The following is a 17,310-nucleotide window of genomic DNA, read 5'->3' on the forward strand; positions in this document are numbered from 1 at the left end:
AAGTTTCTACGACAACGCCTTCTATAAAAAACCTTATATACCCCCAGGGCATAAATTAAAACCCTTGCCCTGAGGCCTTGCCTTGTGCCTAATTTCGTTCTGCTATACTTCTTTTTCTGGGTATGTATGTAAGAACCTGTCTCTTGTTTGAAGAATACTGTTTATTCATAGATTTATTTTTATATTCTCTAATTTGTTTCACTGAAATGGTCGTTCTTTAACGAACGAATTTTGTGATTTATTGTTCCTGAACAAGTCTTGGACAATTAGTCTATTTGTCATTCATCACAACTCATTTTCATTTTATTGCAGATTATATCTCGAGACACACTAACAGGCTTAGCTGCTCAATACAAAATCACTCTTTCGAAATTATGCGTTTTTAACAATCTAATTTCGCCATATTTTTATTTCTGGACAAACTTTTGGATAATTATTCTATTTATTAAGGCCTTATTTTGATCTGTTTTTAGACACAGATCTTTGACACACATTTGATCTCGACACACACTGATCTGGACACACATTTGATCTCGACACACACTAACAAGATTAGCTGCCTCATGCAATATCATTCCGCCAAAATTGTGTTTCTTTGACAAGTTAACTGTATGAGAGGCTATAGCCTATTTTTACCAGAATAGTTCTTGTAGAGTCTGCATATTTTTGTAAGGTTTGAAAATTTGTTTTATCTCTTTTATATCTCGAGACGCCCCAATGTGCTTAGCTAATCTGTAGAATGTCATTTCATAGGACTTCAGTGTCCAGAATTTCGTCAAAATCCTGGGGGAGGGGAAGGCAAAGTTGGAGCCAAGTTTCCAAAATGAAGTGAAAATGACAGTAACAACTATAAAGGTACTATTTATTACTATAAAGTACTATGAAGGTACTTTATAGAACCATAACGGTAAAAAAGTACTAAAAAAACGATCTGTTTCTGTTGATGCTTTAATTATGCGGGTGTATCTTAGTTTTTACAAGATTTTGGAAGAAACTAAATTTCAGCTGCGGGGAGGGGACTGGGGTATGGGTGGGGGAGGGCAAACCGAGATTTGGGAGGGTATTTGCCTCCCTCACCCTATAGAAAATTACGCCCCTGTTGGAGTTATGCTCCTTTAGCAAGTTACGGGATTTATTTTTCCTGGATAAACTACGACGGTTAGCCTTTTTGTAAAGACTCAAAACTCACCTTCATCTCTTTCCAGGCTACATATGAAGACACAATAACTGGTAGCCTATCTAGATGCTCGATATAATATCACTTCATTGGATTTACGCTCGTTTGACAAAATGGTTACTCGATTTATTTTTCCTGGAAACACTCTTTGGCAATTAGTCTATTTTTAACGTTTTAAAAACTGATTTTTATCTGTTTCTAGGTTACATCTCGAGACACATTAACAGGCTTGGCTGCTCGATACAATATCACTCCCTCGGAATTATGTTCCTTCAACAAGCTAACTACGCGACATATCTTTCCTGGACAAACTCTGATGATTCCTGTTCAGGAAAACAAGGAAGGTGCAGTCCCTACTCAGTCGGTCAGGTTTCAACTTGGTGAACACTTAGAGGATGAATCGGGTGAGTCATCTTTTTTGTTATACTAGTGTTATTGCAGTTCACCCTTTGCAGTGTTATTTGCAGTTATACTAGTTTATTGCGGTTAGCTGTATTAATAGTTTCAATATGATGGTTAACTAAATACGGGAAGAGATTGAGAGACAAGGATAAAAATAAACAAGAAAGTTTTTAGTAAACTATGTGGAACATAAATATAACGAGGGGGCAAGGCCGTAGCCAGGAATTTTCTTCTGAGGGTTGCTATTTTTTTTTTTTGGGGGGGGGGGGCTACTTGTCTGTTAAACGGAACGCACTCAAGAAGTGAAGTTAAGTTAATCATAACGAAATATGCCAAAATGTAATATAGTACTTTAGAAACTAAATTATGGGAACTATGACAAAGAATTGGGGAAAGCAGACCGCACAGACGGCATTATATAAAATGCCTAACCCAACCTAACATAACGTAACTCCTAGCCACCTCTATATATTAAATATATAAACCTCTGTATATTATTCAAATAAATATTTAATTAAATATTTATAATTAAATTAAATATTAATTAATTAATATTAATTCAATTAATTAGATATTTAGTTAAAATACACATACATCGTAGTTTTCTCACTCAAAATAAGCGAATCATAACCGATGCCGGATGGGAAACCGGTTTCTGTCAAATGTTACACAGCGTAGTTCTTGAATGCGTTCCGTTTAACAGACATGTACCTGCAATTATCTTACGTTTTTAAGAGTTGGATAAAAATGTCAGGTTGCCCCCCCCCCCTTCCTCCTACATATGGTATTGAGAGGGAGACATATTTTTTCAGGATTTGGCAACGAAAATTAATATACATGCGCATAGGGGAAGATGGAGTAATCCACGACAAAGTTTTTAAGATTCATGACTTTTTTGCTAAATATACACAAGGTTCCATAACTAAGATTAGGACAAGGTAATCACAGTACTGGATGCATTTTTATGCTGTTTCCAAATATAATAATTGTTTCACTGGCAAATCCAGTTGGAAGCCCTTTAATGGACACTCAAGTGACACCTTATTCGTTGTTTTTTGCACGAGAAATAGGTTAGGAAAAGTGGTTAAAAACAAGCCAAACGATTCCAAATCAACTCTTTCCTAGCCATATGATACCTCACTATCCAACTCAAGCTTCCTAGCCAACTCTATCAGGCATTGATTGAAAACGATCGAATTCAGTCAACATAACTATTAATGGTACATGTTAAAAATCCAGTAAACACCCGAGAAGAACCGCATCGAAGTCTCAAAGATGCTTTATGAAAAACAGATTTCCGCTGCATAGTGAGGCATTGTTCACTCTGTGAAAAAGATTTAAACTTTATTTTTTTGGTGTTAAAGGGGCAAAAAAAGGTACCTAGGTTAGGTTAGTTTAGGTTAGGTTACGTATTTAATATATGCTATGCTTTACCCCCACCCCCTCTAATGTGCAAATATATAGCCCAAATTTGTTTCTAAACTATTATATTTTCATCCTATTTTGTTTTATTTCATTAGCGTTAACGAAACTTCACTTATCGCGTGTTTACTGGATTCTTAACAATTACACAATTAATAAATCTTTCAGTAACACCGTTTTAGACAATATCCGACGATGCTTTGTTTTCTTTGTGAAAATTTTGTTTTTTAACCCATTAAAAGCATTAGACCTTGATCTCACTGTAAAACAGTTTCAAATCTGTTGGACATAGAGTATTATTTCAAAATAATATATGAATACAGGTAACAACGAAAGTAAACATTACACGAAAGTAAGCTTCAGCAAAGTTATCTGATATGCTGAATCTGATGGCGTGATTTTCATTAAGATCGCTTGAAGTTTGGGGGGGGGGTTCCCTCCTGTTTCAAAAATCAACCAAACAGTTTGGCTTAAAAAACAACTGTATTTTGAACAAATCTAAACAAATGCATCTTAATTTTTGAAGTTACTTTCTCTTTGGCGTAATTATTGCTTTCTACGTATTTTTTATAATTACGTTCATCCATTTAGTTTCTAATGCCTTTTTAAAAGTTTTATACTTCTTTTTCTTCTAATTATGTTTTTTTATGTTTCTGAACATATATTCACATTTCTCAAAATAAGAGGTTTCCGAATTGCTCTGTGTTCTTTGGACATCCTATTAAGTCGAGGGCAATGTGCCCTGCTTAGAGCCGATAGGGTCAATTCACAAAAGTTTAAAGATGGTGAAAGTATTTTTTAAAATCAAGGGGGAGGGGTGGGGGTAAATTTCTTGCTTTTTCAATTTTTCACTGAAAATACAAACAAGTTTTTTTGGTAAATCAACCCCCCTCCCCCAAGGAGTTGTTTTTCAAAATCTAGGGGGAATATGCCCTCCCTGGCAGCCTCCCCCAATTGAAGCCACACTTTCGCTCCTGAGAGCAATAATTTTAAATATATAAGAAAAAAAAATCACGTTATGCAGAAGATCGGCCTATGTTAGGTTACAGCTTTAGTTGAGCTGTACATATTGAAATAAAGCTATATTGGACATTTATTTTTTGCCATATCCCGTTACAATGTTAACAATATAGTACGCATTTCAACGATATTCCATTGGGCTATTAGTTTTGTCTTGCAACGTTAACAGCATTGCACGTTATTTACGTTAACGCTTAACTTTAACAACGCTTAACGTTAACAACGTTAACATTTAAGCATTGCTGCATTATAACGGTCGGTCGGCCGATTATATAGAAATATAGCACATGGAACGTAACAAAAACGTAAACAGAAACGAACGTAACAAAGAACGTAACAAAATGAGAACGTAAACAAAAAACGTAAAAGTTCATAAACCTGTTGAAATGCTGCCAGAAAGACTCCGGTTCCGCTGACCTTTGGCTAAAATTCCTGCTTAAATATTAAATTAAATATTTAATTTAATTAAATATTTAATTAAGTATTTAATTACGTAATTAAACGTAATGTTTATTGACGTTCTCATTAAACATTCTATAGCAAAATATTTTGCTATAGAATGGTAATTTGAAATTTTTTCGCTAATATATCGAATTTTATTGGCAATTATAGTTCTTATCTCCCCCTGCTTTTGGGAATTTTATTGGCAATTTTAATTTTATACCGAGGACAGTAAAAATGAAATCTGATTTTTTTCAAATGGTTAAGTGGAAACTTAGATAATAATTATACAGTATTGTGTAATTGTAATAACTATATATTAATACTAATTATAATAGTTAGGAAAAATCGGTAATCCAATATCGAAAGAAAAAAACCTGCATATATAGTTATGCAGTTTTTGTTTAGTGGAGAGTGCCAAATTGAAAAAAAAAAAAAAACAGCAAAAAAGTAAGGGGGAAAAATCTTGAAAAATAATCTAAAACAGGGTACCGAACAACTTAAGGTGTAACCTTCCTTTGAAGGTGTTGTCTTTAAGAGTCAATTGATTGTTACTGTTCGGGTTTTTGCGGACGAAAAGCATTGTCAAATTTTACTAATTAGTTCTGCTTATTTATTTTCAATCAATCAACCTTTTATTTTTAAATAAACGAACAAACGAAACAATTAACATGAATATTTCGACTCAAAGCAATGCTTGTGCTAGTCACACCTGATATTGGTAAACAAATTTATATCACACTATGAAATGAAAAGAGGAGAGCTGATAACATAAGAGGGGGACAAAGAATTAGAAAGGAAAGAATTGAGAAGAGGTGGAGTCAAAGAAGGCGAGTGAGAGGATAAGATACAAAACAAAAATTACGACATTAACTCATGCGGTATCAAATTTGACGGTTCAACGTGGCAACACTGACAACAATATGGTACTATCCTAAGAATTTCATGATTTTGAAATACCCGACAGAAAAATCGTGGGAAGTTGTGATTTTCAGGTATGAAAATGGGTCCAGAGGGGGGGTACTTTCATTTTTACGTTCTGTGTACTTTAATATCGTTAATCGTTGGATTTTTCTTTTCTCTTTTCCATTTTAGCTTTGGTATTTTTCTATAGGTTTCATCTCTTTTATTGTATGGTACTTCTTTAGAACTATTACTTCACAGCAGATAAACCTGTCATATTAGGATTTATGTTGTAACTTTTTTCGTTTATTCGGTTGAGCAAAAGTTTAAAAGTAGTGTTGAAGAAAACAAGGGTAGTAAATCGAATTAAAAGTTTTCGGTCTTTCACCTAAGAAACTTTTGACAATAAAAAGAAAGCTACAACTATATTTACTCTCTTGAAAGAAAGCTTTTATTTTACCTCTTGGGAACATTGTAAAGCAAAAATAAATGTCGAAAAGAATACCGCGAACAGTGCAGTTAGCGTTGTAATTTTAACGCGTTATGTTGCTAACGTTGCGGTCATTCAATAACTAGCGAGTAATTACTGTAGCTCTGAAATGAGTTATTAAATCAATTCAAAACTTTGGCTATTTGTCAACACGGTCCTGAACAACATTTGCAGACTTATCCTGAAATTGTTTTAGTTCGTGTATGCTGAGATTGATCTTGAAACCACTTTTGCACCTGATTTTTAACTTCTTCATGGGATTGGAAACGTCTTCCGCGTAGTGCCTCTTTAAAGGTTCCAAGAAAATAGAAGTCTGAAAGGTAAGGTTAGAACAGTATGGGTATTTGGATGGATCTCACACACCAGTTTTTAAACAGTTTCTTGGTTTAGCTGTACCAGATGTAGACGCGCATTGTTATGAAGAAAAATCAAGCCCATAGTCTAGAGTCTTCGACGTTTTGTTCAAAATGGCAGGCCTGAAGTCATGCTTAATTTCTGGAATTCACAGGAGTCTATCTGTTGTGACTGTCCCAAAGATCAACGAACCAGTATTACTGTTATATCCTCACAAAAAGTAAGCCTTTCATTCGAACGGAACGTCGTGAACTTTCGACTAAAGGTGTTACATTTCTCCATAAATCCTGCGCCTACATGTGTCACTGCTAAATCCAGAAACCGGTCAAAACTGGGGTATGATACCCTTCCAAATCAGCCCTACTGCCCTGACCTTGTCCATCAGACTTTCATTTACCCCCTAAGGAGGCTCTACGCAGAAAACATTTTTGATCCAATGATGAAGTTAAAAATCAGATTTAGAAGTAGCTTCTACATCTGATTTTCGAAGATCACTTCTACATCTTCTACATCTACAGTAGGAGATCCCTCTAAAGGATTTGATGCCAGAGGCATACACGAATTAGAACAATGACTTGATAAGTCTAAAAATGTTGCTCAGGACTATATTGACAAGTTGCCAAAATTTTGAAATTATTAAATTAATCGTTTGTGAGCCTCATTACTCATCACAGATTTGCCTCATCACAGATTTGCCTCATTACTAATTGAACGACATTCTAAAGGAAAATTAAGTTAATTATAGAATATCGTAGGAGGCATACACGAATTAGAACAATGGCGGGGCTCGGGATCAATACAAGATATTAGGGTATATAGGAGTGCTGTCATTGATTTTAAAAGTAAAGATCGCCATCTGGTAGTGTCTAGGGTTAATTTAAACCGGAAAATGTCGGAAGAGTAACTACCTCACGGAAAGTTATAATATTGATAGACTCCAGGATGAGAATTTGAGAGAGACTTTCCAGGAACAGTTTAATACTAAACTAAAGAGTTTAAAATTTGACAATGTAGAAAATGGATGGAATAATTTTAGGAAAACAATTTATGAAGTTGCTGATGTGAAAGAAGTGGAAGAAGTTAGAACCGCAGCTAGGAATATTAGTGAAAAAGCTTTATGTTTAATAGAGAAGAGAAACAGGTTGTACAAATGATATCTGAGGGACAGATCATTTGGAAATGAAATGGATGTGAGGAAAGCGGAGAAAACATTAAAACATGAATTAATGAGGTGTGAAGTGGAGGCCATGAATAAAATTGTCGAGGACCTGGAAGATGCAGCTAGACGGCATAATAGTAAAATATTGTACTTGCATGTTAATAAATTGAGAGGGAGTAGTCAGTCTGGACTTGTCCCAGTCAAATATAGGAACGGGGCCACAATTATTGATAAGGAAAGAATTAAAGAGAGATGGACAGAACATTTCGAGAATATGCTAAACCGAGACGAGAGTTGCAGGGAAAGATATGAGAGGAAAATGAAAACCTTGGTACCAAGGTTTTCCTTGGTACCAAGTTCTCAAGGTATCTTTTTGATACCTTGGATGTGACGGAAGATTTGTTCTGTGAGGAAGAATTAGCGACAGTACTAAAAGGATTGAAAAATAATAAGGCTCAAGGTGCTGATAATTTGGTAAATGAGTTTCTTAAATATGGCGACTCTGAGGTTAGAAATAAGTTACTGAAGATTTTGAATATGATTGTTGAAAAAGGGGAAGTACGTAGTAAATTTAGGAAAACCTTAATTAAATCACTGTATGACAAAGTTGACAAGAGTGAGTGTGGTAATTATCGAGGCATTAGTCTGGTCTCTTTAGGTAGCAAATTACTGAGTAATATGATACTTTTTAGACTGAGAGATGCTATAGACAAAGTTTTAAGAGAAGCACAGATAGGTTTTACAAAAGGTAGAGGGTGTGTCGACCAAATTTTTGCTCTTAGGTTAATAATTGAAAAGTGCCTGAGTTATCAAACACCCTTGGTCCTCAGTTTTGTAGATTATGAGCATGCGTTCTATTGTGTTCATAGAGGAGCTTTTACAAAGGTTTTATCCTTGTATGGAATACCAGACAAATACATTAAAGTGACTAGTGCTAATTACAAGAATAACACTGCAGAGGCTAAGGTAGGAAATGAGGTTAGCAGCTGGTTTCGTATTAATTCAGGAGTTCAGCAGGGTTGTGTTCTATTCCCCTTTATATGGACCATTTTGATGGATTTTGTCTTAAGAAGCACAGGAAAGGCAATGAGGGACCACCGAATCAAATTGGGAGGAAGAACTCTTCTGGACTTAGATTATGCTGATGATTTAAGCATCCTAGTTGAAAGTGTGAGCAAATTGAATGAACTCTTATGGGTTTTCTGAGTTCAGGGTGTTAGAATAGGTTTGAAAATTAATGTTAAGAAGACTAAGTCACTAAGGCTAGAAATAAGAGAAGATGAAAAGGTGACGTTGGGTAACGAAAAGATTGATCAGGTGGGCAGCTTCACTTACCTTGTACCGGTTGGAGCAATGAAAATTTTAAAAGGAGAGTACCCAGGGCCCAGGATGTTCTTCCACAGTTGAAAAAAGTTTGGAAGAATAGGAAGATAAGTCTTCCAGCCAAGATAGGAATATTAGAAGCTACAGTGATGACAGTGGTTAAATGTGGTTTTGAAGCATGGGTGCTCAGAAAACAGATGAAGATTTGCTAGATTTTTTCCAGAGAAATTGCCTACTGTTCTGGTACCCGGCTTACTGATCTTCTTTCAAACAGTGGGCTGTATGAAAAATTGGTTTAATCACGTTTTCTAGGGCTATAATGAGAGAAAGATTGAGATGGCTAGGGCACGTTCTGCGGCGAAGGATGGCAGATTGCTAAAGATTGTCCTTTTCGGCCAACCACATGTGGCTAAACGGAAAGTAGGTCGTCCGCGGTTGGGGTGGGAGGATGTCATAAAGAAAGATTTAAAGAAAACGGAAATTTCCTTGGATTCTATAAAGAGCGAGGCTTTGAATTGACTGGGATGGAGGAGGAGCGTGCGTAGCTGGTTGGCCTCATGCGGCTTGGTACTGCGGTGAGTCGTTAGGAGTAGTAGTATATCGTGGGAAATAGCACTATATTATGAGATTGTAAACTTAAAAGGTAAAAATATATATATTTGAAGCAGGCACATTTAAGTAAGTGTTATGCAACTAACGTCGTATGCTAACTTGTAACGTTGTGAATACAAGTGAAATATAATAGAAAGATAATACTAAGGCAATAATTATCAAATTATTTTGACTGATTAGTGAATTGTTTTCGTAATTTTACTAATAAGGGAGCAGAAGAGGGGAGGTAATCTGTAGTAAGCGTCGCAGTACCTGCCGGGAGTGTGTTTCTTTTAACTGCAGGGAATAGATAGAAGGACGCTTCCCTCGCTTATTGGGGTTTGAATTTTGAATTTGGTAGTATGACAAATTGGACTGAATTTCGATTGCAAATGGGAGACGCTACTAATCTGGTGTGGAATGCTGTCTTGAACTTTCTCACTCGCTCGATGAGTAAAGGAGTCAAGACGGAAAATTTTGCGAATAAAGCAACTGAATTCTTTACACGAGAGGAGATTATGGAAGCGAAAAATATGCTTTGAAAATTCTACGAGGCTGCAGGGTTCGACGAAAAAAAATGCGCGAATGCAATAAAAACTATGATAATGTTGTTGATATTGCGAAAGTGATCTGGAAATGCGACAAAGATAAAAAGGAACTCCCGAAATTTGTAATCTTCGAACCGGAGGAAGTGCCAAACTGTGGGGATGTAATTGCATCTACGATTACGGTGAAGCTAAACGAAACGTGCAAAAAACTGGACGCTGTTGCTGAACAGCTGAATTCAGGTCCCATTGCATGGCCTCAACCATCTTATTCTACTGTTCCTAGCTAAGCGGAAAAAACCTACGTACTCCGTTATTGTGAAAAATATGCCCGCCGAGTTGGACTGTCCGCCAAGCTGGACTGTGGAAAACTTCATTGTGTACTTAGATCCCGGTGAACAGTTTGCTGACTCTTCATTACTAAGTCGAAATAGTAAAGAATGGCGTCAAATAGTCTCTTCAAAACATGTTGCCGAGAAGATCACAACTGCATTGAACGAGTAGCACAATGCTGAAGCTCAACTTCGGACGCCCCAGTTCATCGGCATAGTAAAGCCTATCCCCACCTCCACGTCTGCAGACGTCCTGGCATCATTGTCTCAAGACTTTGTTAAAGTAGTTGGATGTGGCAGCACTAACGCTTACAAATTGTATTACTCGACCAAAGTAGCTCTCGAAAATGCTATTTTTTACCCAATCAAAATCGGTCTTGAACTTTTTCGTATTGAAGAATTCCATTTTCTGCCGCGGCACTGCTACAGGTGTCGCGGTGTACGGCATTTGGCTAGCCAATACTCAAAGCCTGAGGTGTATAGCAGGTAAAATGTTGCAAAGAGCATTCTAGAAAACCAGAAACTGTTAAAGCGTAGCTCTTCCTCCTGAAATGGCCAATAAGCTTTCAGTTTTCTCGTGGAATATAAATGGAAATTTTGCGAATAAAATCCCTGTGATTAGCGATGCTATTAAGACTTCCGAATTTGTGTAGTCAGGAGCACTTTCTTACCTCTAATAGCTCGGCACTGCTCGATATCGACCCTGGTGTTGTGTTTTTCTGTATTTGCAAAGAGAATAAATTGCCGAGGAAGGCCTTCCGGAGAACGCACTACCTTTTTTAGAAGTTGGTTAAAAGTAAGTATTTTTGACGAATGTGATTGGTTTATTGCGGTTCTTGTAGAGAATTGTGTTATCAATAACGTGCATATGCCGCTAGATTATAGCGATGATGAATATGAGCGGAGTTTTGCCCTTGCTTGCGGTAGGCTGTCATCGTGTCTGGACAAATTTAAGCTGTTACATATTCCGAGTGTTATACTAGGTGATTTTAACTGTGGTTTAGCTTCTGATAACCAGTCATCTCGTGCGTCCCTCCTTCACGGTTTGTTTGATGATTATTTTGAGATTATTATGAAAGATTGCCCTTTCACTTATATCCACCCATCTTCAAGCACGTCTACTCTTGATCCCGTAGTTGCTTCCCCTAATCTGTCAATCCCAATTGCATCAGTACTAACCAACTACCAACTGTCAGCTCACCTACCTATCACTGTTAGTTTTGAAATGCTTACCCCCCAAAACCAGTGAATTGATGCCCCATCACAATTACACAAACAAACCTCACGTAGGGAGTGTATTAAAATAGACAGAATTAAATTTATTAAAACATCAGATGCTATTCTTCATAAAATCTATCCCCCATTTCACCTATTATGCTGTAATTCACCACACCGCGAGAAATTGAGAACGTCGCTGAACGTTTACTGCGCTGAAATTTGTCACGCAATTCTAACTGCTGAGAACGCTGCAGTATCTCTTACTCGTATTAGAACCGGCATCGTCCGAAAATTGTCTTAAAATGTGTCTCTGGTCGAGTCATGCTTGTAAGCTAAATTCCGGTTTTATATTTGGAAGGGTTGCAGCAAGGCAAAGCAGGGTGTGGTAAGCCAGATTCGCAAATCAACAAACAAAGCGTTCTCTTATACCTTAGCAAAGCATAGTAAAAAGATAACTAAGGAGACTTCCGCAAAGGTAGATCAGAACCCAAATGGGCTGTAGAAGTTGGTACCCCGATCGACAGCCTCCGTCACCTCACCGGGGTCCGAGGGTGATATCCCGGCGTTGGAGTGGTATGCCCACTTCGAGTCGGAGTTCTTGCCTCCGGATGCGGGTTTGGAGCGGAGGTTTGAGCAGGAATTAGATAAATTTCTTGCTGGGATGCCTCCTAATGATTTTGTCGTCCTTTTTTTGGCTATTGAACGTGCTATTACACCCCTGAAGCGAAAACCGTCTCTTGGCATTGATTGTATAAGTGAAATGTATCTCAAACGTTGGGGAACTCGGCTCCAAAATCATATACAACTGCTAACGCAGATGAATTTCACTGAGAGAGTCGTACCATCTACTTTTCGAGTTGGGGATCTAACACCAATACCGAAGAAAGGCAAGCTGTCCACACAGTGCTCATCCTTTCTCCCTATTACTGTCGCCACTACTCTCTGCAAGCTGTTCGAGTTGTTCGAGTGATTTTTATTGATGAATTATCAGAAAAATGTTATCCGACTCCTAATCAGTTTGGCTTCCAGCCTGGTGTGGGATTTACAGATGCTCTTGCAGCTGTGGCTAATGCCCTTATTGATGCAGATAGAAATGGAGACAGACAAATACTAGCTGGATATGACATACGCAGGGCTTTGATTCTCTAATACACGCTGCAATGCTTCTTTTTGCAGCGAACAGAGGGGTAAACCGCGCTACTACCATGGCACTGCGTGATATGTATTCGGGACTTAAAGTTCGGCTGAAATTGCCTCCAGATAAATTTTCACCTCTTTCACCACGTGAACGACTGATCCCGGTAAGAAAAGGAGCCAGACAAGGAGCTGTAACATCCCCCACATTATTCAACAAATACGTCCTAGATGCTCAAGCACAATGCCCATCATCATGTATTTTGCAGGGTATAAACTTGTCGTTGGTTTGCTACGCAGACGACATCCTGAATGTGAGTCGCACGCTGCAACGGATTTCGGAGATTTTTGGAGTGCTGGCCGAGGGGTATGCTAGGATTGGACTTGAATTTAACCCTGAAAAATTGGAGGTTGTATTGTTTAATTGGAAAGATGAAACACAAAATCTTAGCATTTCTCTTGACAGCATACCAATCAAACCGTCTAACCACATAACCTACCTTGGACTCCCGATTGGCACTTCTATTAAACACACACGTCAGCTTCTACTTTCACGTATACAACGCCGCATTTGTACTGCTTATGCACATTTATCAAGGCCAAACTTCGTTTCAATAGATCCGTCCTTGCCACATTGTACAATACGATTGCAACCCCTCACATTCTTTACTGTACACCTTTTTGGAAAATTTTTACTCAAACAGATAAAAATAAAATCTGGAGCACTTTCTTCCGGTTTACAAAATATTTACTCAGACTCCCACCTTGGACCAGGAATACAAAAATAATCAGGACTCCAATGTAAGCGGCAGAAGAACAGATTGATAAATTCAATAATAATCGTCAAACTCATCAGTGATGGCCCATACTAACCTAGTAGTTTTCGTCAGTAATGTGAATTCTCCTTGCTAGGTTAAGTGCAAGTGTCTTGTTTTGTTTTTCTTTCTTTTTAGTTATTGTTTCTGTTGAAGCGTCTTTTCGTTTTCTTATTTTCTTTTATTTTTGCCCTGTTTGTGTTTCTTGTCTAAACTTGACGGGTTTACAATAAATTAATTAATTCATTCATTCATCCATTCATTCATAAAAAATATTCAATAGAAATATCGTTGTAAAGGGTATCGTAATATTGAAACCTTATAAGAAATATAGCAAATATCCAGTGGAATCGCATTCAGATAGACATAGTGTAACCAGCGTTACTATGTTAACGTGTAACTTTGTTAACGTTGAACTAATCAAAAAGGCACTATGTCCATACTACTACTACTACTGCCCTTACGATTACCGCTACTACTGAAATTAACGATATTAAGGTGGAACTTTCAGGGGAATGTTGAGGGGGATTTTGAATTGAGTCAGAACACACTATAAATGCAGGGTATTATGCATGATGGCAAAACGGTTCTTGGGCCTAAGCAATATCTTTGGAATAGCTTAGAGTTGGAAGACGATGGAATTGAAAATTATAGGGGATATTGAGGGGAATTTGAATAAAATCAAAACACACAATGTGTAAAAAGGCTGTTAAAAGGGCGTATCTGGAATATCCTAGGAATAGATTGGACTTTTAAGTTGGAACTAACTTGGCAGGTTGTGTGGGTAAGCTGAACTAACCAAAAGACAATGTTCACATACTATTACTGCTACTTTTATTGCTAGTGCTACTGCTGCTACTACTGTTACTACTGCTACTGCAGCAACAGCTGCTAATACTACTATAGATAATGGTATGAAGGGTAAATATTTAGGGAATGTTTAGAGGTATATTGAATTAAATCCAAACAGACTCTGTGCATGCAGGTTACCAAAAAGGCACATCAGAAGTATCTCAGAAATGGGTTAAAGTATTAAGTCAGGGCCTGAAGAGGGTTTGCTGAACTAGACCAAAAAGGTCTAAATAGCCAGCATGCACTTAGCACCTTCTACTTTAATTTTAAAGCGACATAAACTTTCCCTAAAAGTTTCCCTGTTTCTACTTTATACCCTATTCAAGTGCTAAGATATCCCGCCTGGATATCTTGACAACCTGATCTATTTGACAACCTGTTTGCCCTCAAACTGTTTTGATTTATTTCAATAGTAGCAACACTAGGAGCAATGGTAGTAGTGGAAGTACTATTGGTAGCCCTGGAAGATTCAGCCTAATGACCTAAGGCGTTGCTGGGATGTTGCTAATATACCCCATGATAACCCACATATGTATAGTGTGTTTGGATTCAGTTCAACACCACCCTCACCATTCCCTGAAAGTTTTTCTAATACCTTTACGTTAGTATAAGCAGTAGTCATAGCAGTAGTAAGAGTATTCATATTAGGGGGGGGGGGGTAAAGTAACCTAACCTTACCTCCCACCCCCTAATGTGCAAATAATGCCCGATAATGCCCTAATACCCAAATTATGCAAGTCCAGTGCATTTTGTCTCCCGTCATTTGCCTTTGTGGTTATGAAACGGGTTTTCTCAGATCTTAAATTCAGCAAACTTCTTGACTGTGTTTGGTATAATGCATAAGTACCTAAATCTCTTGCGTATTGGGTATGACAGAATAGAAAAAAGAAGAAAAGGTACCCCTGTATTATTCAGAACACACTCGGGAAGTTGGCTGAATGTACGATCTATGAAAACAGGTCTCATAGCCACAAAACACAAATAGCGAGTGACAGAATGCATTGGACTTGTATAATCTGGGCTATATCCTCCTGAGACCTGACCATAGAAATACTTTTCTGATTATGTTCATTTCTTTGTAGTTGACTTAAAAAAAATCATTTTGACCATTGATCAACTAAAAAAAAAGTTGACCCCCCTCCTCCTCTGGAGGATGTCCACAGGTGTGGACATTGGGTCCCTGTCGAGCTAAAAGTATAGTAAAAGTCTGTTTCGTCTATTAAAAAAGATTTGTCAAAACGTTGAAAACAAAACAGTACTCTTCATGACAGTTCTTGAAGCAGTTGCTGTCTTGTGTCAAGCAGAGAATGATTTTACACTGCAAGCACATCCGTCTTGACCTTTTACAGCATCCAGGCCTTCTGCATTGGGATCCGTTCGCCAAGTCAAAAAATTCTGGTAGATGCAGTGCATCTCTGGCATATGGTGGAGGGATTGGCCTCTTTTTCACACTCAAAACACGGTGTTGAGTTTCACCCAATGGCTCTTCGTTGCTATTTTCTTGACCTCGTGACTCCGATCTTCCAGAATTGAGCAAAAACTCGGCCACGTTGAAACGAAGATCAATGAGGTGTTTGAGGTCACCAGAAACTTCTGGGCCATGGCCTTTCAGCTCATGAAATGCATTGGCTAGTGCAGCATCCACAAAATGATGAAACAGACGCACAGTCCATTTTTTAGTACGCGTCTCAAATCGGTAATAGCTGACCATGCGATCCACAAGGTCGACCCCACCCATGTAGGTGTTGTAGTCGGAGACTACTTGTGGAAATTTGACCTGCACGTAAGACCCCTGGCGCTTGTCATACCGTTTGACCTCTGTATCCTCTTCTATTCCTTTGCAGTTTGAAGACAGGAGAACCACTTTGTTATCATACCACTGGGTCACGGCTACTTTTCTATCTGAGCGCACAGACATGACAGTGGTTCCTCTGCCCTTTCTTTTCATTTCTGTTTCGGTAAAAAGTGTTGGGCCGTTGGCACCCAAACAGTTCTTCATGATAGTTCCGGTCGCATTTATTTTTCTTTCAGCCAGCATGTCGAGGAGCTTAACAGACGAGAAGAATCGGTCAAAATAGAGGTATGTACCTTCTGGTAGGGTCTCAGACAAGCGCAGTACGATCCCAGCTGACAAGCCATGAGCTACCAGCTGTTCTCCCAGGGTGGTGGCTTCCTGGTAGATTTGGAAGTCGAGTATCAGCCCTGAGGAGCTGGCAAGGACAAAATTCTTTAATCCAACCGAATTGGGCTTGTTAGGGACATATTGCTTGAGAGTCGACATACCCTGGAAGGGTATCATCTGTTCGTCAATTTAACAGTTCCTGTCACGTGGCAACTGGAGACAGATATTCCTGAAGTTGTCAAGGATCGGCTGCACCTTCCAAAGCCTATTTTTGGTTTTTTTTTTCGTCTGAGATTTCTGAATCAACAACGAACTTCTGGTTTGACCGGATTGTGAAGAATCTGTCTCGAGCCATCTTTTGCGATATGGCATTCACCCTAAACTTCCCAGACCAGTACATGCAGATCCGAGGAAACTTGAGGGTCCCCATCAGGATGACAATGCCAACGAAAATTTTCAGCTCGTCTGGAGTTACATTTAAGGTTTTGTGGTGGACCAACTGATAGTTTTAGTTCATGCAAAAAGCTGTATGTTCGAAGAAGCTCTCCGGGTAATAGTGCAAAAAGAATTGTTTTCTACTCCAATCGTCGTGGTCCTGGAAATGAGCGGGGCCCATGTCCGGGCCACGATGATTATCGAACCTCTGAGACTTCCTCCAGGACAAGGTTGCTGCTACTTTGTCAGCCTTCAAGCGTTTGGCACGAGTTGCTAAGGGTACGTCATCATCAGATTCTTAATTTTCAACATCTGGAAGAACAGTATAACTGCTTGATGACGGAATGGCTGCAACAGCTGATTCACCATCACAGTCTGAAGACGACAAGGAGTGGTTTTTTATCCATTCCTCATCATCATCTAAATCAGAGAGGTCCAGGTCACTCTCATCGAGCATTCAAAGGATCAAGGGAAACTACAATAAAGGAACAGGTTCAGTAAGCTTGAAACTAATAGCTAGATAGATAGATAGATAGATAGAGATTGGCAAAAGAACTATCACAAACCCTAGTGGA

At 38.3% G+C, this 17,310-nt stretch overlaps 1 protein-coding gene across 1 annotated transcript in view; it reads left to right on the forward strand.

Annotated features, from left to right (window-relative positions):
- LOC148939641 (uncharacterized) overlaps nucleotides 1–17,310 on the forward strand; it is a 363,231-nt gene that overhangs the window by 54,697 nt on the left and 291,224 nt on the right. Inside the window, exon 3 of the mRNA XM_089106934.1 lies at nucleotides 1,380–1,581. Coding sequence (XP_088963060.1) covers nucleotides 1,380–1,581 — 202 coding nt within the window. The remainder of the gene's footprint in view (nucleotides 1–1,379; nucleotides 1,582–17,310) is intronic.

This window comes from Artemia sp. Qi Xiang Cuo, chromosome 21 (assembly GCF_049724085.1).
Source record: "Artemia sp. Qi Xiang Cuo chromosome 21, ASM4972408v1, whole genome shotgun sequence".
NCBI classification, from domain to species: Eukaryota; Metazoa; Arthropoda; class Branchiopoda; order Anostraca; family Artemiidae; genus Artemia; species Artemia sp. Qi Xiang Cuo.